This window comes from Lichenostomus cassidix, chromosome W (genome assembly GCF_008360975.1).
Source record: "Lichenostomus cassidix isolate B80296 chromosome W, HeHo_3.0, whole genome shotgun sequence".
NCBI lineage: Eukaryota > Metazoa > Chordata > Aves > Passeriformes > Meliphagidae > Lichenostomus > Lichenostomus cassidix.
Window position 1 is genome coordinate 3,968,345 of NC_139510.1, and position 22,898 is coordinate 3,991,242.

At 46.1% G+C, this 22,898-nt stretch overlaps 1 protein-coding gene and 1 long non-coding RNA gene across 4 annotated transcripts in view; one reads left to right on the plus strand and one right to left on the minus strand.

The window, feature by feature from the left end:
* LOC146425331 (CBP80/20-dependent translation initiation factor-like) overlaps positions 1–21,914 on the plus strand; it is a 365,952-nt gene extending 344,038 nt beyond the window's left edge. For all 3 annotated transcript variants that reach the window (XM_085041609.1, XM_085041610.1, XM_085041611.1), the window contains 2 exons: positions 18,929–18,982; positions 20,764–21,914. In XM_085041609.1, coding sequence (XP_084897735.1) covers positions 18,929–18,982; positions 20,764–20,979 — 270 coding nt within the window. In that variant the 3' untranslated portion in view covers positions 20,980–21,914. The remainder of the gene's footprint in view (positions 1–18,928; positions 18,983–20,763) is intronic.
* The window catches only part of LOC146425329 (uncharacterized), a 440,420-nt gene that overhangs the window by 389,915 nt on the left and 27,607 nt on the right, over positions 1–22,898 (minus strand). The gene's annotated exons all lie outside the window — the stretch shown is intronic.

The following is a 22,898-nucleotide window of genomic DNA, read 5'->3' on the forward strand; positions in this document are numbered from 1 at the left end:
ACTTGGAAGAAGGTTTAGCTTTTATGAACTCAATTTGGCAAATGAAAATTACTTGATCACATTTTGGTGCAGAACACTTGGGACTCATGGCATGTTTTTTAGCTAGTTAGGACTAAGACTTGGTTAGAGTTTAGGTGCTAAGTAGGAGGGTTTTCTTGGAACATCTTATAAACAAGCTTTGATTAATATCAATAAGGAGAGTGTCTTAACATGTTACTACTTTTGTAGTTAACTATATAAGGTGAGGTGAAATATTTGAAAACAGTAGATATTATTATTTGACTTTAACTAAGGAAGATAAAACTGCAAAGGCTTTTGTGAATAATAATGTAAACTAACAAATTTAAAACTTAAAATCAATATCACTGAAAATGAATAAAACTTGATCTTAATAAATCTGATTTTAAACTAACAAATAGGACTTAACTATAATGGAATTTAAAATTGATATCACTTTAACAACTTAACTCTAACAAAATTTAAAACTTAACAGAATCTAAAATTAACATCACTTAATATTACTTAACAGAATTTTAACCTTAACAGAACTTAAAACTTGATAGAATTTAAATTCACTATTACTTAACTTTAACAGAATCTATACTTAATCAAAGGCACTTAACAGGTAGTTTAGACTATTCAGTATAACTTCACTCACAGGTTTTCATTCACACACTGTCCCGGGTTAATGATAAGACTCTCTCTCCTCCGAGAGCGAAGGGCCCCGACACCCCCTCCCCCACCCACAACAGAACCTCTCAGATGAAAGTGAAGAAAAACTATTTATTTAACAAAACCACGCAGAGTGCCCTACAAGGCACAGGGGAAGGGGAAAAACAAGGTGAAAGGCAGTTATTCAACCTGATTAAAAAGTCCTTTTCTCAGACGCAGTCCCTCTCCTCCTCGCCCCCCACCCGGGGCCGGGTGGAGCTCCCTGAGAGCTCTGCTGTCCTCTGGCCCTCCTGGGTCTCCGGGTGGCAAAGCAGATCGAAGAGAAGGGGTCCAAACGAGGAAAAAAAAAAGAGAAAAACAAGAAAAAAAAAGAACTGGAACAGAGCTCACTCCGACCGCTGTCCAGCGTGCAGTCTCTGCCGAGCCAAGAATCCTCCCCCGAAGCGAGGCTTGGGGAAAAAGTTTTCAAAACAACCCGCGTTTCTCTCTGCATCATGAACGTAGTTAAAGCGACAGGACCACACATTTTTCTTGAGCATATAAGCCAACGATAGGGGATAAAGGATTATCATAACATCAATCCGAGACATTCCACCCCTTATTCCATAGTGTTGGCATAAAGCCCACCCTAACATCTTCCAACTTTAAACACACACATATATATACACATATATACATCCATACACATATACATATATACATATATACACATATACATATTTACACATAACTACAAATAATGACATTCAGTAAACGGTGGTATGTTGCCATCCCAACCTTACCTGTGGCCTTCACCCAAAATTAAATTTCCCTGAGGGACACATCGTGTTTCTCCATCTTCCTGCATTATCCACCAAGTACACCCTGGTCCCTGAGCAAAGACAACCCCACGGATGGGTTTGTCTTTATGTGATGCAGAATTAATCCAGACAGTTTTCCCTAACAAGCCTCTGGCATGTACTGCTGGGACCTTATCTCCATCCACTGTATGTAGTAGCTCAGATTGGGCAGGACCTGCTCGGTTGATGGAGCCTTGGGTATTGACTAACCAGGTGGCCTCTGCTAAATGTCGCTCCCAATTGTTACAAGTTCCCCCACCCAATGCCTTTAGGGTGGTTTTTAACAGTCCATTATACCGTTCCACTTTGCCAGCGGCTGGTGCATGATAAGGAATGTGGTACACCCACTCAATGCCATGGTCTCTAGCCCAGTTGTTTATGAGGCTATTTTTAAAATGAGTTCCGTTATCTGACTCAATTCTCTCAGGGTTACCATGCCTCCACAGGACTTGGTTCTCAAGGCCCAGGATGGTGTTACGAGCAGTGGCATGAGGCACAGGGTAGGTTTCCAGCCACCCAGTGGTGGCTTCTACCATTGTGAGCACATAGCGCTTGCCATGGCGAGTTTGAGGCAGTGTGATGTAATCAATCTGCCAGGCCTCTCCATACTTATATTTTGACCACCTTCCACCATACCACAGGGGTTTCACCCGCTTGGCTTGCTTGATGGCAGCACATGTTTCACAGTCATGGATAACTTGAGAGATGCAGTCCATGGTTAGATCCACCCCTCGGTCTCGTGCCCACTTATAGGTGGCATCTCTGCCCTGATGGCCTGAGGCAACATGGGCCCATCGAGCTAGGAATAAATCTCCTTTATGCTGCCAATCCAAGTCTACCTGGGACACCTTTATCTTTGCAGCCTGATCTACCTGCTCGTTGTTTCGGTGTTCCTCATTAGCTCAACTCTTGGGGACATGGGTGTCTACATGGCGGACCTTCACAGGTAGTCTCTCTGCCCGACTAGCGATGTCTTTCCACTCTTCAGCTGCCCAAATTGGTTTTCCCCTACGCTGCCAACCAGCCTTCTTCCACTTTTCCAGCCAACCCCACAGAGCATTGGCTACCATCCATGAATCAGTATAAAGGTAGAGCTTTGGCCATTTCTCTCTTTCAGCAATGTCCAGGGCTAACTGAACGGCTTTGAGCTCAGCGAATTGGCTCGATCCCCCCTCTTCTTCCCTAGCTTCTGCAACCCGTCGTGTGGGGCTCCACACAGCTGCTTTCCATTTTCGTTTTGTCCCTACAAGACGACAGGAACCATCAGTGAAAAGAGCATAGCGTGTTTCGTCTGCTGGCAGTTGGTTGTATGGTGGGGCTTCCTCTGCACGGGTCACCTGTTCCAGCTCCTCTTCCTCAGTCAGACTAAAATTTTCACCTTCAGGCCAATTTGTAATTATTTCCAAAATCCCAGGGTGATTCAGATTTCCCATACGGGCGCGCTGTGTGATAAGGGCAATCCATTTGCTCCATGTGCCATTGGTGGCATGATGAGTAGAGGGAACCTCTGCTTTAAACATCCACCCCAGCACCGGTAGTCGAGATGCCAGGAGGAGTTGTGCTTCTGTGCCAATTACCTCTGAGGCAGCTTGGACTCCTTCATATGCTGCTAGGATTTCTTTCTCTGTTGGGGTGTAGTTGGCTTCAGACCCTCTGTAACTTCGGCTCCAAAATCCCAGTGGTCGACCTCGGGTCTCACCAGGCACCTTCTGCCAAAGGCTCCAGGACAGGCCATGGCTCCCAGCTGCAGAGTAAAGCACAGTCTTTACTTCTGGCCCTGTCCTGACTGGGCCAAGGGCTACTGCATGAGCAATCTCCTGCTTGATCTGGGTGAAGGCTTGCTGCTGTTCAGGGCCCCAGTGGAAATCATTCTTCTTGCGGGTTATGAGGTAGAGAGGACTCACGATCTGGCTGTACTCAGGGATGTGCATTCTCCAAAAGCCTATGGCACCTAGGAAAGCTTGCGTCTCCTTCTTGTTGGTTGGGGGGGACATTGTGATGATTTTATTGATAACCTCAGTAGGAATCTGACGCTGTCCATCTTGCCACTTCACTCCTAGGAACTGGATCTCTTTGGCAGGCCCTTTGACTTTGCTCTTTTTTATAGCGAAACCGGCTTCCAGGAGAATCTGGATTACTTCCTTTCCTTTCTCAAATACTTCTTCTGCTGTGTCCCCCCACACAATGATGTCATCAATGTATTGCAAATGTTCTGGAGCCCCACCCTTTTCCAGTGCAGCCTGGATCAGTCCATGACAAATGGTGGGACTGTGTCTCCACCCCTGGGGCAATCGGTTCCAGGTGTACTGCACGCCCCTCCAGGTGAAAGCAAACTGAGGTCTGCACTCTGCTGCCAGAGGAATGGAGAAAAATGCATTTGCAATGTCAATAGTAGCATACCACTTTGCTGCCTTGGACTCTAGCTTATACTGGAGCTCCAGCATGTCTGGCACAGCAGCACTCAGAGGTGGAGTCACCTCATTCAAGGCACGATAGTCCACAGTCAATCTCCATTCTCCTTCAGATTTTCGCACAGGCCAGATGGGGCTGTTAAAGGATGAATGGGTCCTGCTGACCACCCCTTGGCTCTCCAGCTCACGGATTAGTTTGTGAATGGGAATCACGGCATCACGAGTTGTCCGGTACTGTCGGCGGTTCACAATCGAGGTTGCAATTGGTACTTGTTGCTCTTCCCCTTTCAGGAGTCCTACTGCAGATGGGTTCTCTGACAGTCCAGGCAAGGTGTTCAATTGTTTTATGCCCTCTGTCTCCACAGCAGCTATCCCAAATGCCCACTTGAGTCCCTTTGGGTCTTTGAAATATCCATTTCGGAGGAAGTCTATACCAAAAATACATGGAGCCTCTGGGCCAGTCACAATGGAATGTTCTTTCCACTCTCTTCCAGTCAGGCTCACCTCAGCTTTCACCAGGGTCAAGTCTTGTGATCCTCCTGTAACGCCGGAAATAGAAATAGGTTCTGTCCCCACATGTCGCGATGGGATTATCGTGCATTGTGCACCAGTGTCAACTAAAGCCTCATATTCTTGTGGCTCTGATGTGCCAGGCCACCGAATCCACACTGTCCAAAAAATTCGGTTTTCCCTGGCCTCTACCTGGCTAGAGGCAGGGCCCCTCTAACCATGGTGGGTATTTGTGTTAGAGGTTCCTTCAACGGAATCAGACATATTGAGTAGAGCTACTTCCCTTCTGGTGGAGTTCCTTCTCTGAGTCTTGCCCTCCTTCAATTCACGCACTCGTCATGCCAGGACAGCAGTGGGTTGTCCATCCCACCTGTTCATGTTTTCTCCACTGTCACACAGGAAATACCACAACTCATGTCGAGGGATATATCCAGTTCTCATAGCTGAGGAGCGTCTGCGTGGGGTAGCAGAACCTCTGGTCTGTACTGCTGAGATTTGGAGAAGGCTGTCTTTAATCTCTTTACTGAGTTTCTCATGATTCTTCTCTATCTTATTTTCTAGTTTCTGCAGATTTGTTTCCCCAGCTGAGATTCTTGCATTCATTGGGCTATGCACGACATCTGCATACGCTCGGAGTTTCCTTGTCATATCACGCACAGTCTCATGCCCGTCATCTTGCTTCATAATGGCTAAAGCAGAAGCATACCCTGATGGCCCAAGCTTTAGGAGTTTCCGCCACATCACAGGTGTACATTCTATCCTATCTGGGTCTATAATCGGATCTGGGTTTGCTATGTCCTCTGGGAAGACAATTTCTACCACTGCCATTTCTCTCAAGTGTTGAATCCCTTGTTCTATGGTTCTCCACTGGGTTTGTTGCAAATAGAGATCGTCGGGATGTAGGTATCTTTCCCTCGCAGCTCTGATAGCTCGTCTCCAGAGGCTGCTGCAGTCAGGCCCATCTCGTATAGTTTGGTTGATATCTGGGTCACGTGACACAGTCCCTAAATGCCTTGCCTCAGTAGCATCTAGAAGTGTAACATCGCCTGCAGCATCCCAAAGACGGACTAACCAACTAATCACAGATTCATCATCTCGTTGGACATAATCTTTTCTTAGGCTGTGAAGGTCTCTCACATTCATGGATTCAACAATGACCTCTGACTCAGTTGCTGGCCTGGAGGGTCCCTCCCCACTGTCATCTGGGCGATCAGTCTTAAATTGGGCTTTCCTGCTCCTTGTAATAGGAGCAACTGCCATTGGCTTAGGCTCCCTTACTTCCTGTTCTATAATATCTGACAGTGTACGATAAGCATATGCCAGGGCCCAACATATTGCACTGCAGTTGTCTCTGCACTTCTCTTTCAGATACTTCCCCACCTCAGCTGGTCTCGGGATTTGTCCAGGGGGAAATTCCCAGTCTATTGGATCAGAGAATTTCTTTAAAGTTTTACCTATGTCCTCCCATACTCCACACCATTCAAATTTCCTCACATCTGGATTAGGTGCCTGCTCCTGCTCAGCCCCTCTGGACTTCTCAGCCCTCATTCTGGTAACACTGAACATCATATACACGGAAACTCCTAGGTAAAGCACCTGTACTACCAAGTTAATGGTCTCTTTAACATCCAGGGGAAACTGAATATTCTCAAAAGCTGATATACCAGATTTAAAGGGAAAGAGATGGGTGAGGAGCCAGGAAGCTTCACCCTCTACTTCTCTAACAGGTTGGGTAATATTACTAACAAAACTCCAAAACAGGTTACTAAAACTAGAGGAGGAAACTAACAGAGCATGTACATCTTTAACTGTTTCCCATACCTTCTTACAGACCGTCAGTATCACACACATTACTATAACAAGCCGGAGTCGTGTCCCTGATTGGTGGAAATTATACATTAGGGACAGGATTGCCCCTACCTGTTGGTAGGGAAACAAACCTATGTGCCAAACAGACAGTATTACATCAAACAACCTCCCATCAAACAGCATAGTGACTACTGATGGCTGTAATTCAATACCAAGCGTTTAAAACCAGAATGCAATTATTAGGGTTTTTTCTTCACTTTCTCTAACCCCACAAAAGGTGTAGAACAAGTAATCAAGGCCCCGTAAGTTGGGCGCCAAATATGTCCTGGGTTAATGATAAGACTCTCTCTCCTCCGAGAGCGAAGGGCCCCGACACCCCCTCCCCCACCCACAACAGAACCTCTTAGATGGAAGTGAAGAAAAAACTATTTATTTAACAAAACCACGCAGAGTGCCCTACAAGGCACAGGGGAAGGGGAAAAAACAAGGTGAAAGGCAGTTATTCAACCTGATTAAAAAAAAAAGTCCTTTTCTCAGACGCAGTCCCTCTCCTCCTCGCCCCCACCCGGGGCCGGGTGGAGCTCCCTGGAGAGCTCTGCTGTCCTCTGGCCCTCCTGGGTCTCCGGGTGGCAAAGCAGATCGAAGAGAAGGGGTCCAAACGAGGAAAAAGAAGAAGAATGGAAAAAACGGGAACAGAGCTCACTCCGACCCCCGTCCAGCACGCAGTCTCTGCCGGGCGACGAATCCTCCCCCGGAGCAAGGCTTGGAGAAAATGTTTTCAAAACAACCCGCGTTTCTCTCTGCAGCTGGGTGCAGTTAAAGAGACAGGACCACACATTTTTTTCTTTCTTGGGCATATAAGCCAACGATAGGGGATAAAGGATTATCATATCATCAATCCAAGACACACATCAAAACTCTCAAGAAATCAAAACCACACTCTCAGCAGTCACAGGTTTCATCTGCACATTAAAGCACTCAACACACTCTCAGTAGGCCTATAATATTCACACATACACACAAACACCATCTTAAGCAATGCTTTAGCAAAATTCAGCTCTCGTTCAAGGCTTTCAAGGTGTTATTTTTTATCAGGATAATATCTTGTTACAATGCTTCTTTATTAGTAAAACGCTGGAAATAGGTTTTGGTCTCGGTGTCAGTGCAGCCGGGCTGAAAGAAGAGCCGATCTGCTCCATCTGCTTGGACATTTTCAGGGAGTTTCGGTTGCTGAGCTGCAGCAGGTGGTGAAGGCTTGCCAGGACAAGTGTTTACGGAAGAAGCCAAGCTCAGAGACATTTTCCTGAAACTCTAGAAAAGCTGAAAAGTCATGAAGCTGCACCGGATCAGCCATAGCAAGGCTGTGCTGCTGGTCAACACGGGGCAATGGGTGTTTCACCCGGCAAAGCGAATAATTAGAGGTTTTGGAGAGAACAGCTGGAGAACATGTTCAAAGATCTGTATCTGTAGCTGGAGAGCGCGGCGGGACCGCTGCCGCTATTGGGAATGACATGGACGTGATTCCTGAGCCGGAGATGAAGGACCTCTAGTTCAGAGCACCGAAGAAGATTCGCATCTTTGAAACTCTTAAAAGTTCTCCATGACTACGAGGAAAACAACTCAATTCTGTATCAGACTGCTGTTTTTGCTGGCAACGCTGTTGGTTAGTTCTGGTTCGCTGCTGAAGCTGTCAATCATTTCCTCATCCTTGGGGAGGAGTAGAGTTTAGAGTCTCACCATAGACATCACCGTTGGGGCAGTGAAGGAGGCGTGGATGGCTCGCGGCTCCGCCTACCGGGGCACCCTCTGGGACCTCTGCTCTCGTTGTCATTTGACCGGAAACCATGGTTGGAGCAACTTCCGCCACAGGTCTGTTTGTGTGCCATGCAGGAGTAGGGGCCGCCGCTGCTGCTCGGCTACTGGTCGCTTTCTGTTTGTTTTTTCTGTTTCTACAAGCTTCTGTGCTGTGAGTATCTCTATTGCAGCAGGAACACCAAATTTTTTCATTACAGTCCTTTCGTATGTGTTTTTTACTGCCACATCGATAACACCGGGATGATTTCTGGCTACTCTGGCTTTTTACCCACGACATTTGAGCTCTCTCCAACATCGTATTCAGTTGTTCTGGTAAAAATTCAACAGTGACTCTCTCAAACAAAGCAGCTAAGATGTTTTTCGTTGTAAAGTTGCTAAGCTCTATGATACATTGAGACAGGAATAGGTTTTTCATCCAATCGAGTAACTTTGTATTCTTGGCTGCTAGCAGCGGCGCGGAGCACCCTCCCCTTGGTAGCGCTGGCAGTGAGGGAGAGCTACTATTCTCCCCCCCCCTCCCTGGCGGGGGGGCTTCCCCGGCTGCGCCGCAGCTGCTGAAGTCTTTTGCATGTTAAAAGCAGCACGGTAACTCTCAGGTTTTTCCCTGCTCTTTGCGGCTGTTATCTCCTGTGCTGCCAGCCACGCAAGGTCCTGCTCCGTGGCATGCTTTTGTAAGCAGGCTACGACTTTACTCCATGGTTTACCAAGCTTTCTTGCAATCTTATCACACTCCAAAAGTAAAGTAGCTCCATAATTCAACCACTCTCCTACATCGAATACTGTAATAGGATTTGTAAAAAATCCATAGGCTTGTCCCACCACCATTAAGCCAGCTAAGTGAGATAGGCTGCCTTTACTGAGTCCGTGCTTTTCTAAAAAGCATATCAATAAAAATTGGGCTACCTCCGTCTCCATTCCGTACCAGCTGGGTTTAAAGTTACGCAGTCGCCGCCGCCGTCGTTATTCCACGGTTGCCACGATCAGTGCAGCTTTTCCGAGGTTTATTAGCCCATCCGGAAGCAGGTCTTTTTCGGCCCAGGCTCTCATAGCCCCCTGGCGCTGCCCCCGGGGCCTCTCCGGTCTCGTCGCTCTCTGAGCAGGGTCATAAAACTCTGCTGCCAGTGTCCGTGGTCATCAGTTCTTGAAGCAGGGTCCTAAATCCTGCTATCTCCGTATCACGTCGGAGGTCACCATTTGACATATCGACGAGAGGGAACTCACGGCAGTCTCAATATGAGATATAGAGTAAGCTCCATTTTATTTCACCAAACGAGAAACTTATGTACTGTTACAGATGTTACTAATTATAGTTACACACGTATCTGCAGTTTGTTCTCACACATTCAGGGATCCTCCTGGTGACTCCCTTATTCTTTCTCATAACACTTCTGACTCCCTATTCTTTCCCATGACATTCTTCTCACAGAACATTCTCAGAAAAACAAGCCACTGTAGCTTGTTAGGATTCTAATTAAGGCCTGAGTATGCTGAGGCCCTGCTCAGGTGTGTTCAGTTAGCATAAGTTTTGCTGGAAAACTGCGTTTTCCAACACTTGCCCAAACAAAACCGGTGACTCTGTATATCCCTGCAGAAGGACCGTCCATGTCAACTGCTGTTTCACCATCCTCCCCCCTTCCTCCTGCTCCCACTCAAAGGCAAAATACTGTTTACTGTCCTCTGTAATTGGACACCCCCAGAAAGCATCCTTCAAATCCAGTACTGAGTAGTACTGATGTGAGGAAGGGACTTGATTTAGAATGGTATAGGGATCTGGAACTGTGGGATGCCTGGATTTAACAATTTCATTTATTATTCTCAAATCCTGCACCATTTGGTAGGTTCCATCTGGTTTCTTAACTGGCAGGACAGGAGTGTTATAGGGAGACATGCATGGCTCCAAAAGACCTGCCTTTAGCAGGGATTCAATGACAGGCTGTAACCATTTCCTTCCCTCCCTTGAAATAGGGTATTGCTTCTTAGACACCACTTGTCCTGGTTGCTTCAAAGTAACTTGGAGAGGCTCTATATCTAATTTTCCATATTTTCCAGGGGCTGCCCACACCTCTGGGTTAATTTCAGCATAAGCCTTCTCAGACATTTTATACAAAGTTACCACAGTATTAGACTCCGTATCACTTTTCACAATACTAATTTGCATCCCCACCTTAGCGATCAAATTTCTTCCTAGTAAGTTGCAATCACAGTTAGGAACAAACAGAAATTCATGCATTTCTAATCTATCACCCACATCTACTAACAACGGTTGAATAAAACGCACTCGCTCATCTTTTCCACTCACTTCTTGAATAATTAAAGATCTTTTTGACAACTGTCCCCCTTTGGGGATAAAATTCAAAGTGGAACGAGAGGCTCCTGTGTCTACCAGGAAACTCACCTCCTCCCGATCCGAACCCACTTTAAAATTTATCAAGGGCTCCTGTGTGGTGGATCCCTGGTATAATGGAAGCCCCTGATGTTGGAAAACATATCAGGTTAAAAATTTTGTATAACTTTAGTCAAAAGTTTTGTTTGTCTTTACCCTGGGAAATGGAATTTTAGGTTTCTTTCAGGGCATTGTTCTACCAGATGAGGTCTGGTGAACTCAGCATATTAACAGGTCGGGAGTGACCCCGAAGACAACCAGAAAGATAAAGACTATAACCAGAACATCCGCCGGGACCTTGTGGTTATCAACAGGACATGATGGCTATCACAAACAGCTACCCCAGACCACCTCCAGCAGGGCTGAAGACATTCTGGCCCGGAAAAAGGACTGATAAGAAAAACTGAAGAATGAAGAATCTAATTAGCATCAGAGGCGAGGAGATTCAGATCCAATGAGAAACTGAATACTGGGGGTTTAGCTCAACTTTAGACCAATGAACACTGACCCAATGCTTTCCTATGTATTTTTACTGTATAAAATATCTGCAAAATCAAGTAAAAGCTATGTATCCTGGAATGATTCTCTCTGCACACCCAGGCTATGTGTGGATGAGATGATTTCTGTGGTACATCCTGGCCAGATTATAAAGTAATGCCTTGACTCTCTAACATTAAAATGTTGTTGGAGGGTTTTTGTGTTTTTTTTCCCACAGATTCGGTGACACTGACACCCCTAACAATCCATCTCCATTATCCTCTGGACTTCCTCCTCCTGAGGATCCAGCTGTTTCTGCGGGCACTCCCACTTCCAGTGTCCCACTTCCCCGCAGTTGGCACACTGATCTTGTCCCAGCCACTGCCGCGGTCAGCTCTCCCCTGCCGAGGGAGGGAATGCCTCTGCCACCTCCTCATGGCTGACCCTGTCCCCTCTATCTGGGGGGACCACTTGGACCCTGTGGTTTTTCCTCCTGGGGCTGGAAGAACTCTGCCATCATTTTTGCCTTAGCCTTCACCTTTTCCACATCCCTTCTTACATATATCTGCTGTTTTTCTAACCAATTCCTCCAGAGGCTTATTCTGCCAGTCTTCATCCTTCTGCACTCCTTTCCTTATATCAGGCCAAGATTTAGTAACAAACTGTACTTTCATCAACGTATCAAATGCTGGTCCCTTGGGATCCAACCTCCTGTGCTTCCACAAGGCATCTCTAATCCTCTCCAGCCAATGAGAGGGACTTTAATCCTTTTCTTGTTCTAACGACATAGCCTTGGCTATGTTGTTAGTCTTAGGAGCTGCCAATTTCATTGCTCTAATCAAATAAGCATGGTAATCTCGGAGGCGAGCCAGACTAGCCTGATTATTTGGGTCCCACTGCGGGTCGTGTCCAGCCCCCCCCCCACTGCCTGTGGGTGCTCATCTTCCCACAGCTGCCGAGCCTTCTGCAAAATCATTCGCTTTTCTGATGACCCAAATAAAATTCCCAAAAGAAAATCCCAATCCTTCCATGTATAATCCTCATTTCCCAAATATTCCTCTATCTTTTCCCCCACTCCTATGGGATCTTCCAAGGAGGGGGGTAATTCCTTTTTCAACGCTCTTATATCCTGGGTAGTAAGTGGTACAATGCCAATTCCAAACCCAAACCCCCCCCTTGAACCCCCAAGGGGACTTGGCATAGCGGCATCTGATGGACCCCCGTCTCTTGGATCCAGGGGACCTCTGATGTCCTATACTGAGTTCCCCTTCTAGTTCTCAGTGGAGATACAATCTGCTGCCCTCCTCCCCCCTCAGTATCATTCTCTTCAGGCAGAGCTGTAGGAACCATTTTTCCCTGGTCCCTCTGCGCCGGAAGTTGTGGATACAAGGGGCCTGCAGCTGGCACTGGGTCAGCTGGCAAACCCGGGGGACAAGATGGGGGAAGGTACTGAAAAACATCCCAATCCTCACTCATTTTCTCTTTCTCCTCTCTTCCCTCTTCTTCCTTCTTTCTCAAAACATCCTTTTTTCCTTCTTCTCCCTTCTTTCTCAACACAAAAACCTCCCCAGCTGCTTGTCACAGCCATATCTCTCCGCATTCCATTTCAAGCACTCCTTTCCAATTTTCCTCTAAATACAACCACAAAATTCGACTCAACCGACATCTATTCGTTCCACAAGGTGGCCATTTAAACCCCTTTGGCAAATTATACCCTGGCCACACAAAATAACAATATTCCACCATTGTTTCCTTAGTTATCCCTATGGGAATGCTTAACTGGTCCCAAGATCTCAGCATTCTCCCCAAGGGACTCTCTGGGGGTATTATGGTATCGTCATCCCTTTTTCCAGGACCCTTTTCTGGCTTTACCTTTGCAACCCTCTATGGGTGCCCTGTTTTACCTGTGCTACCCTCCATGGGTGCCCTCCCAGGTTTACTCCCCAAAGATCCCATTTTACTCACCGGTGAGATTTTCTAGTGGTCCTTCCCTGTGGACTCTTCACTGACCTCCTTGGTCCGCCACTTGTCTGTCTCCTGGACCGTCTCGGGTACCCAATAAATCACCTGGTGACAGCCGCCACCAAGAGGAGTTGATCACCAAAACTGGGTGAGGCGCGCCTTCAGCTCCACTTGCTGCCCCGGTGTCCCCAGATGGTGGAAGGATCCCGGATTGAGCCCCCATTTTGTCAGGAAAATTAATCCACAAATGCCAGAGGTTTATGTTCAAAAAGGAGACAGAGGAGTCCTGTAACTTTATTCATTAATAAAGGGAGAGGTCATGGGCATTTCCCCTGGGATCTCTCAAATTGCTAGAGGACGCAGCCTCTTTTATCCTAATTCCCGGCTGCAGTTTCCCTCTCCCTTTCCCCATTGGCTGAGGTACTCGAGAGGTAAAGACTTCCCAGAATGCCTAATTAATATACATCCCCCCCTAATACAGACACCCCCAATATACATTTCCCTTTTTTTCTTCTTCTTGTGTCTCTGTTCCTGTAGTTTATTAACACAGTTTCAGGTAAATCTAATTAGGGAAATTCCTATGGAAATCCTACCCATTGTTTTTTCTATCTCTCAGTATCAAAGTTGTCTTACCAGCAGACTCAGGTCTTATCTTTACCAGTCATTGGTTTGTAAAGAGACTCCCTTATTCCTTTCAGGAGGATGGGTAATTCAAGCTGCCGAGGTGGATTGTTAAAAGTGCCATTTTTCAGTAGCAGATTTGAGGTCCTAGAAAGAGCTCACAAAATCATACAGAAAAGGTCCTGAATGTCTGTTGATTTTTGTGGGTAGCTAATATTTGTAAGCATATTTGTTCTGTGAATTGAAAGATAATCTAGATTTACGGAGAGTAAAATAAAGGAATAGAAAAAAAGGGGGAAAGATAGCCTAATTAGATCACAAGCAAAGAAAACTAACAGTACGAGAGTCTTAGTTATCATTTATGCTTTCCTCTTTCCTTTCTGCTCTGTTTGCTAGAAATCCCACGAAGGTGGGAAAGAAAAGTACCCCATTTTACAAGCAAGAAAAGCTATCAGTGGTCCTGATCACTGTCTGGAGCCATGATGTGGGCTGCCAAAACCAGAAAAGATTAATGTCTCTGAAACACTTCAAGGTGCCTGTGTGTGTGGGGAAGGGACAGGTCAGGCCTTGCCCTGGTGAGACAGTGAACTGCTCCTCACCCCACCCCCAGAGCATCCCAGCCTTGCAGTAGTGCTCTCAATCATAGACATAGCAGAGGCAGTGCTCCACAGAGCTCCAATCCCAGCTCTGCAGTGGGGCCAGCCATGCACACAGCAGAGGCAGTGTTCCATTCTCCCCATCCCTGACTCCAGAGAAACCCAGAAAGCTAATCCCACTGGGGGATGGAAGGCTGAAGAAAGCCCAAGGAATTAACGTTCCTCTTAGAATTTCTATAGACTCTGTCTTTCTCTTTTTCTTCAAAATTACTTCTCAAAATTCTAGACCTATAGGGGGGCTAATATGTAATATAAAAATAAAACTAAGGTAAAACCAAAGCCCAAGAGTTGGCCAGTGCCCCTAGGGCAGGGTTGATATCAGATATATGAACACAGTGCCCATAAAGTTTTGCACTTGGGATGGCAAGGTTGCTGTGCGATAAGACCAGTATCTCCCCACATTAGTGTTGTTCCTCAACTACAGGGCTTACTCCGAACTTTTATACTACCCTAGCCCGGAGTAAGTGAACTAGAGAAGAATCATTCTGCCATAATGAATGCCAATGCAGATGCCATAAGAGCACAGCAAATCAAGATTAAGAGCATCTCATAATTAACTATAGATTTGCTGTTGTCCTGGATTAGAGACAAATATCTCTAGGTGGAGAGCGCTCTGAACAAATGCCTCCCCCCGAAAGCCAAGGGCTTTGGTACCCCCTCCCCCCCCCACTCACAACAGAATTTCTTAAATAAATGTGAAAAAAACCCAACCTATTTATTTAACAAAACACACAGAGTGCCCTGCAAGGCTGTCAGAGGTTGAGGGGGCATTGAAATTTTTTCTCCATCCCTGTTACTAAGCAACAAATATCTGGGTGATTATAGCCATCAATTCTTTTGTAAGAGACAAAAGAGTGTGCTGGGTGGGGCAGGGGAAGGAGGCAGCCAGCCATTTGGGACTGGCACTTGTCCATCGGACACCGGGAGGAAAGGGACTGCTCTTTGCTTCTGGCTGCGACTGCAGGAGATCCAACTGTGCTCTGTCTTCTCCTCCTGGCTGGGTGAGCTTTGATTCAACCTCTTTTCCACTGGGAGTGTACGTTTACCCATCTGCGTTTCTCGCAGCAGCTGCCGGGGAGTCCGGCTGTCCCTGCCTCCCGCCCCATTTTCACCGCACGAGACTGCAGCGTCTGCCGTGACTGCAGAATCCTTGCTACCTCGCTGGCTAGCCAGGGAGAGCCAGCCCCAGCCCCCCCTGCTGCCCCGCTTTGCCGCTCTGAGCTGCCTGGCTGCCTGCTTCTCAGTCTTTTCCGCCATTACCAGCTGCGTGAGGCTGACCTGACCCTATGCCACAGCACCACCTGCAGCCGCTCGGGGATCATTGCACCTGCCCTGCCTGACCAGGAGCTCAACAGCGCCCCTGCTGCTTGCGACCATGATTACACCACACTGGAAAGTGCTCGGCAGCTCAAAAAGTCATCTGCTATTGGTTTCTGGTTCTATTTGGGGTTGCTATTATTGTTATTGCTTGTTTATAGGTACTAGTAAAGAACTGCTATTCTTTTTCCCATACCTTTGCCTGAAAGCCCTTGATTTCAAACTTAAAATAATTTGGAGGGAGGGGAAATCACATTCTCTGTCCTAAGGGAGGGTTCCACCTCTCTTAGCAGACACCTGTCTTTCAAACCAAGACAAAGGCAGAGGGGAAGGGGAACACAGGAGAAAAGGAGTTATTAAACTTGAGTTAACAGGTGGTAAGCTTTAGTGTCCTTATCTCAGGTGTAGTTTCCCTTCTCCGGGGGCTGGGTGGAGTTGCTCCAGAATCCCTGGAGGATTCTCATCTGCCATGCTCTGGGGCTCCTTGGGTTTTCTTGGCGAGAAAGCAAATAGGAGAAAAGAGTCCAAAAAGGAAGATGACAAAGAGGCACCCCCAGGGAAAAACTCACAGTGTTGACAGCAGCCGCCAGGCAGTCCCAGGAGTATCTTTTCCTCCACCTCGCTTCCCCTGCAGAGAGGCTTGGGGAAGGGTTTTAAACAACCCGCTCTCCTCCCATTGGCTGAATGCAGTTAAAGCTGAAGGACCACATTTTCTGAGCATACAAACAACAATATGAGAATACACAGGATTACACTCACCCCAGGACAGCTTTATGCCAGGGGAGGAGGAATATGTGCAGTTATAAATACAAGCTGTTGCAATTATGTTAATCCTAGCTTAAACAAATGTTTGTAATTGTTATTTGTATTATTGCATTGTTATTTACTGTCGTTATAAGTAGTTATTTTTGTATAATATTATGTACTTGGAATTGCGATGCTTATGCTCAGTGGCAAAAGTACAAATTTAGATTTAAGATAGAGAAAGGTACTTATTTTCCTGACATACAAGATTTATAAAGACTTACAAATTACAAAAAAGAAAAGGGGGGATTGAGAAAGGAGTGGTCAAATAGATAACCCAAATCTATTTACACTTCAACCATCCTTATTTCTTTGATCTTTTGCCCCTTCCACCAGCACGGCGCCTGTCCAGGGCTGAAGGCTGATAACAGTTCTGGCCTTGTAGATTCCCTTAATCTTATCAAGACAAAAGGGGGCAAAAGATTCCTTTTGAAGACAAGCACAAGAAATCGCTGAATAATATTAATGACTTATGAGAAATAATTTGTATAACCACTCCTATCCTGGGGAATGTGATGAATATTCATTAATTTTACCTATAACACTGTGTCTCTGGAGGTACTGAGGTGTGTGTTTGGCAGAGAGAATTCCCCACACATCCGGTGCATCGAATAAAGCAAATACCCACTTCTCTGACTTGGTCTCTGAAGTGTCTCCAGGCTCGATTGGGGAGAATCACATCCTCTATCAATTCGAGAGACCCCATGGGAAATACCCATGACCTCTCCCTTTATTCGAATAAAGTTACAGGACTCCTCTGTCTCCTTTTTGGACATAAACCTCTGGTGTTTGCGGATTTATTTTCCTGACAGTATCAAGGTTCGTGGGATGAGACATGCTGAGCTCCTACGCTTTGCCATTGTCAGGTAGAGGCATTGACCCTCACTTTGCATCCTTGTGGTGGTTTGAAAGTAAGCCAGCGGGAGAAATGAGCCCCACACAGATACCTTTAGAGAGATTTCAGGTCAGAGTTACAATTTAATAGAAAGATTACAATAAATGCAATGATACAGAAAAACTGACTTAAACCCACAAAGTCAGAGTACAACCTGGCCCCCTGTTGGTGAGGGTGGTGATCGCAGTCTGATTAAGTGGTGGTTGCAGTCCTGTCAAAGTGATGATTGCAGTCTTGTCAAAAGCAGTGGTCCTGTGGAAGGTCTGGTCATCTTGTGGAAGTTCTGGTCCTTCTCTGGATCTGTCCAGTAGTGGTGGTGTTCACTGCCCAAACTGCCTAGATTATATACCCTCAAATCCAGTCAGGATTGCTCAGTACCTCCCCCAGGGCAGGGAGTTTCACAATGGAATGATGTAATCCTGTGCATCATAGAATATTTGGGGGAGTCTTTGATGGGCATTGCAACTGCCTATTCTGCTGGACCATTATGGCCCATTAGCAGAGATGGCCCCCTCAGGATGGATGTAACTGTGTTGGTGCTCCCCTGGAGGGAGTTATCACAACTGGGTCATTTGTGAAGATGAAGAAACACTACCCCATCTCGCAGGATTTGCCTCACCCAGCTTGTAGCCTGAGGGATTGGGTGTGCACTGGCGAACTACTGTGAACAACCCATCATTAACAGTTCACCAGAAATTATGTAGATGTCAGTAGAATACAGTTTGGTTACACCCATCTTGGCACCTTTTTTCCTGTAACTATGACAACCCTGAGTCTGAACCACTGGGTGAGCATCTTCCTTCACCATCCCATGCCATGTCCAACATTTTGGGTCTCTATTGAAAGTTGTTTGTGCTTACAAGCTTGTGTTTGTAATGCAAAGTTCATGGAGAGCAGAGTGGGATTGGAGTTAGTACACTTAAGACACCATCATTTTGTTGGTGCCCGTTGCACTTGCACCACTATATAATCAGTCTAGAAGGAGCTGTGTTAATTACAGTGTATTGGATGTAATGCTTTACCATCAGGTAATTTTGTGGCTGTTAAAAGTGGCCCCACAGGTATGGAAAGGTTCAGTGGTGGGTGGCTGCCTCTTGGGCAGAGCCCTTCCCTCCCAAACAATGAATATTGTTGTCTGATGGTTGCATTTAGTCACTGTGTATGTGAAACTAGCATGTTTTCTCATTGCCTGTTGTGGAATAAAAAAAGCAATGCTACCTAAATAATTTGATTTTCAAAGTTGTTAACCTAATGTCGCTGTTGAGCAGCTAGCAGAGTAATGAATGCACCAGTTCTCAGTGGCAAGAAGGAATGACCTTTATTGTTTTGATTTCATCACATATATAGAGTTCTCAAAAGTCACCCAGATTGGTCAGTCAGAAGCCTTCCCCCAGGCCTGATTGGCCAGGCCTGCACTGTCCAAGTTCTGGGACACTGTTCCAACAACATCCAAACTTTATTTATAAAACACAAGAAAATTTCTCATGGGAAAAACCTGTGCTAGCCACACCTAAAGTCTACATTCTGCCCCACTTGCTTGCTCTCAGCAGTGGGTAGGCTGGTGATACCCTTTTACCCTTCATTTTGTCACAGTTTATCTTAAATTTTTGTGTTGATATCTTTCCTCCCCTCTTTCTGATTTTATGTCCTTTCCTTCTGGAACTGGCAAAAGTCAAGCTGGATGAAGAGATGAAATGAAGGTTTTAAGGGAGGAGGAGGTCATGCATTTCTCACCACCTCTCTCTTCTCTTTTGCAGTTGTTACAATCTCAGGATGTGAAGGAAGATGCTGTGCTTTGCTGCTGCATGGAGGTAGGGAAGCACCTGCACCACCTGCCCGAGACCTCATTGCTTTGCCACTTCTGTCCTTGGCCACACACATCAGGCAGCTATTAGATGTTTCCAAACCCAAATAGCTGTGTTGCCCCTTTGCAGTATGGAATCACCAAATGGTTTGGGTTGGAAAGGACCTTTAAAGAGCATCTAATCCAACCCCCTACCATGGGCAGGGACATCTTCAACTAGATCATGTTGCTCAGAGTCCTGTCCAACCTGACCTTGAAACCTGACCCTGTTTCCAGGAATGGGTCATCCACAGCTTCTCTGGGCAAGCTGTGCCAGTGCCTCATCACCTTCACAGTAAAGAATTTCTTCCCAATACCTAATCTAAACCTGCCCTCTGTCAGTTTGAAGCCATTGCCTTTTGTCCTATCACTCCATGCCCTTGTCCAAAGTCCCTCTCCAGCTCTCTTGTAGCCCCTTTAGGTACTGGAAGATGCTCTAAGGTCTCCCTGATGCCTTTTCTTCTCCAGGCTGAACAACCCCAACTTTCTCAGCCTGTCCTCTTAGGAGAGGTGCTCCAGCCCTCTGACCATTTTTGTGGCCTCCTCTGGACCTTCCTCAACAGGTCCATGCCTTTCCTGTCCTGAGGACCTCAGAGCTGGACGCAGTAGTCCAGTTGGGGTCTCACCCGAGCGGAGTAGATAAAAGACACTACTGTGAGATAAGAGATGGCCCTTGAGACTATCACTGGACTTTTGATGCATGTACATGGATGCAAAAGGCTTCGTAGCTGGGGTTCCATCACAAAATTATATCATCCTGGTTCCTTCGAATCTCCCCCTGCACTTATTTTTTAAGCACAAAACCACTTGGAGCAACAATTGCCCCGTGGCTCACACAGAGAGGTTTGACTGAGCAGATTTGCAGGAAAATGCTGGTACAAATATAGCAGAGTTTCATTAGTATATTTTTTGGGAATTGATTTGCCTGTGAGGATGGATGTTTTCCTTGCAGAGTGTGGTTGAAATTATAGCCCAAGTGGTTGAAATTCAGCAAAGTGGCAGGCAACTGAGGAGAAGGGTTTGAATTTTTAATATGAGGACTTTGAGGAGCTCTGTGTTCAAGACCCACTAATCTTCCGTGATGGTGGACTCAGTGCTGTCTACTCCTAGGTTGGACCTTTTCCTCTGTGGAACCACCTAAGGTTTATGCTGCTCCATAGAGGCTATCCAAGGAGTAATTTAAAAAAAAAAACCTTGGCTGTCCTCAGTGAAGCAGCATGATCGGTATAAATGCAGATCTTGTCAGGGCGGGATTTGTTATGCATACAGAAGAGTTCTGCTTATTGCAATTAATGACTGGGAGTTACTGCGAGCTGTGAATCAGCAAGTAAATGAAGGGCCAGGTAGGGTAGAAGGCAAGAATAACACATTAAAACCTGCATTTTGTTTTGATAATAGCATGATTTTTAGGTGGGATTATTTTTTTCAAAAACAATCCTTCTTTTATGCCAGCAGTAGCTGGGGCATTTGTTCCTCCAGCAGCCCGGCCCAGATGCTTTTGAAAACCTTGCCCTTCATGCTCTAAGACCCTGCTGCTGGGTGGTTTTGGTTTTCAAAAGTCACGATGCCTTTAACCTTGCTTGTTGGCTCCGCCACACCAAGCAGGGAAGAATTGGAGGGATGGTGCATGTCTGTAAAAGCCAGTGGGATGTCTGAATATTATAGAATAGTAGAATCATAGAATATCTCAACTTGGAAGGGACACACAAGGATAAATAAGCCATGGTTGACCCCTTCTTCTCCTGACAGCTGCAGAGCACTGGCCGGCTGTTGGAGGAGCAGCTGCCCGAGATGATGACAGAGCTGTTGGCAATTGCACGTGACAAGATGCTGTGTCCCTCGGAGTCCATGCTGACACGGTCCCTGCTGCTGGAGGTCATTGAGCTGCATGCCAACAACTGGAACCCCCTGATGCCCACCATCACTCAGTACTACAACAAGACCATCCAAAAATTGACAGCCTGAGGGGCAGGACAAGGTGGGGTGGGAAGGAATGAGAAGAAGATATGCACCTTCATGAGATCTGGCAAAAGCTTTTCTGATTTAAATTCCCCAGAAGACCAAACCCCAGCATGCTCAAGAATACATTCATGGGGTGGGGATGGAGAAGCATGTTTCTTTTTCTGAACTCATTGCTCAAGCAGCAGCAACGCATCCCACCAGATTATTGTTTGGCTTTCGAAAGAAGACAGAGAATTTGGAAAAGAAAAAACCCAAACAATGAATCCAAGTGGGGGCTAGTATTGTTTTCATGCTGTCCTCCTTTCTTGCCCTGGCCAACTGGCAGGAGACAGCAGGCAGCAGATGTCTTGGGAGGACAAAGCTAGACACATACTGCACCAGATGCTCATAAGTGATGGCTTTTGTCAAGAGGGCCTTCTGCTAGGTTCCCCTCCTGCTGTTTTTAACTTTCTGTGTGCCCTCACTTATTTGCCACCCCTTCGAAAGTGGATTGTAGAGTGGGATGACTTTCTTATTGGCACTGGGTTTTCTTTTTCTTTATCATTTGTAATTTCTTCTTATTTTATTGTATTGTTGAATGAACAATTGCGAGCAGCTTGGAGAAGAGGAAAGCAATGCTTTCCCAAAAGCTTACTAATAGTTTATGTGAAGATGCTGAAGCAGAAGGACTATTTTAAAGGAGCCCAAAAGCCACTGCAGAAGTAATGTAGCCATCATCATCTTGCCAGTAACCTTCTTGATGGATTGAGAATCATGTCCTCTGAGCTGGGAGCTCTAAGAACCAGGGGGTTTTGTGGCCCTTGCTTTTCAAGTCACCATTATCCCTCAGCCACTATAACCCTTTTTTTTGTGTAATAATTTTTTTTTCCATTCAAGGAGTGCTTTATTGTTGTTACTGCCATGGTTATAATTATACAATTAAATCCAGGCCTCTTATAGTCCGGCCTAATAACGTACTGGGCAAGGGAGAAATGAAGGTTTAATGTTGTTCTTTAGATACAGGTAAAGAGAATACAAACAATGCATGGAAAAAAGGAGGAAAAAAGATGAGGAAAAATATAGAAAAAGCTAAAAATAGAGGTTTTGAGCCTGGCTTCTAACTAGCTGAATTTGCTGTTCAGTGTTTCTAGGTGTGCAGTGTACAAGAGCAACTTTGTCCTGTGGTTGGTGTAAGTGGCACCACATCATCGAGGGATGGGGGACATATTCAGAGGGGGAGAGTTTGCCTAGGGGTCCCCAGGTTGCTCCAGGATACCTGGGTTGCTCTGTGCTAGAGTATCCAAAGGGAGAGGGTGGCTGCTGGAAGATGAAAGCAAGATGCTTTCTGGACAAGGAAATGCCCAGAGGGCAAGGAGGCTGGTAGGGAGAAGTGCCATGCTGTTGTATCCCTCCCCGAATGATGAAGAAGACTTGGTGGTCTCCTTATTTGTTGTCTGGTGACACTACTTATTAAAACACAGAATCACAGAATTAACTAGGTTGGAAAAGACCTTTGAGATCATCAAGTCCAACCTATGACCTAACACCACCTTGTCAACTAAACCATGGCACTAAGTGCCCCATCCAGTCTTTTCTTAAACACCTCCAGGGACAGTGACTCCACCACCTCCCTGGACAGCCCATTCCAATGCCCAATCACCCCGTCTGTGAAGAACTTCCTAATGCCCAGCCTAAACCTCCCCTGGCGCAGCTTAGGTTGTGATGCTGTGGTTCAATATTATTTGAATTTTCATCTGGTTGTCTGCTGATGAGGTTTTTATTCTGCACACGGAGCATCAGTAGAAACCAACAGGAGCTTCAGCTTTTCTGTCTACCCAGAAAGCAGCAAAATGATTGTTGGGTGCACTGGACATGTCTGGAAAATTTATTTTCTGCTTTGTGGATTCAAGCCCAGGAGCTTTGCATCATGTCGGCACCTTGCG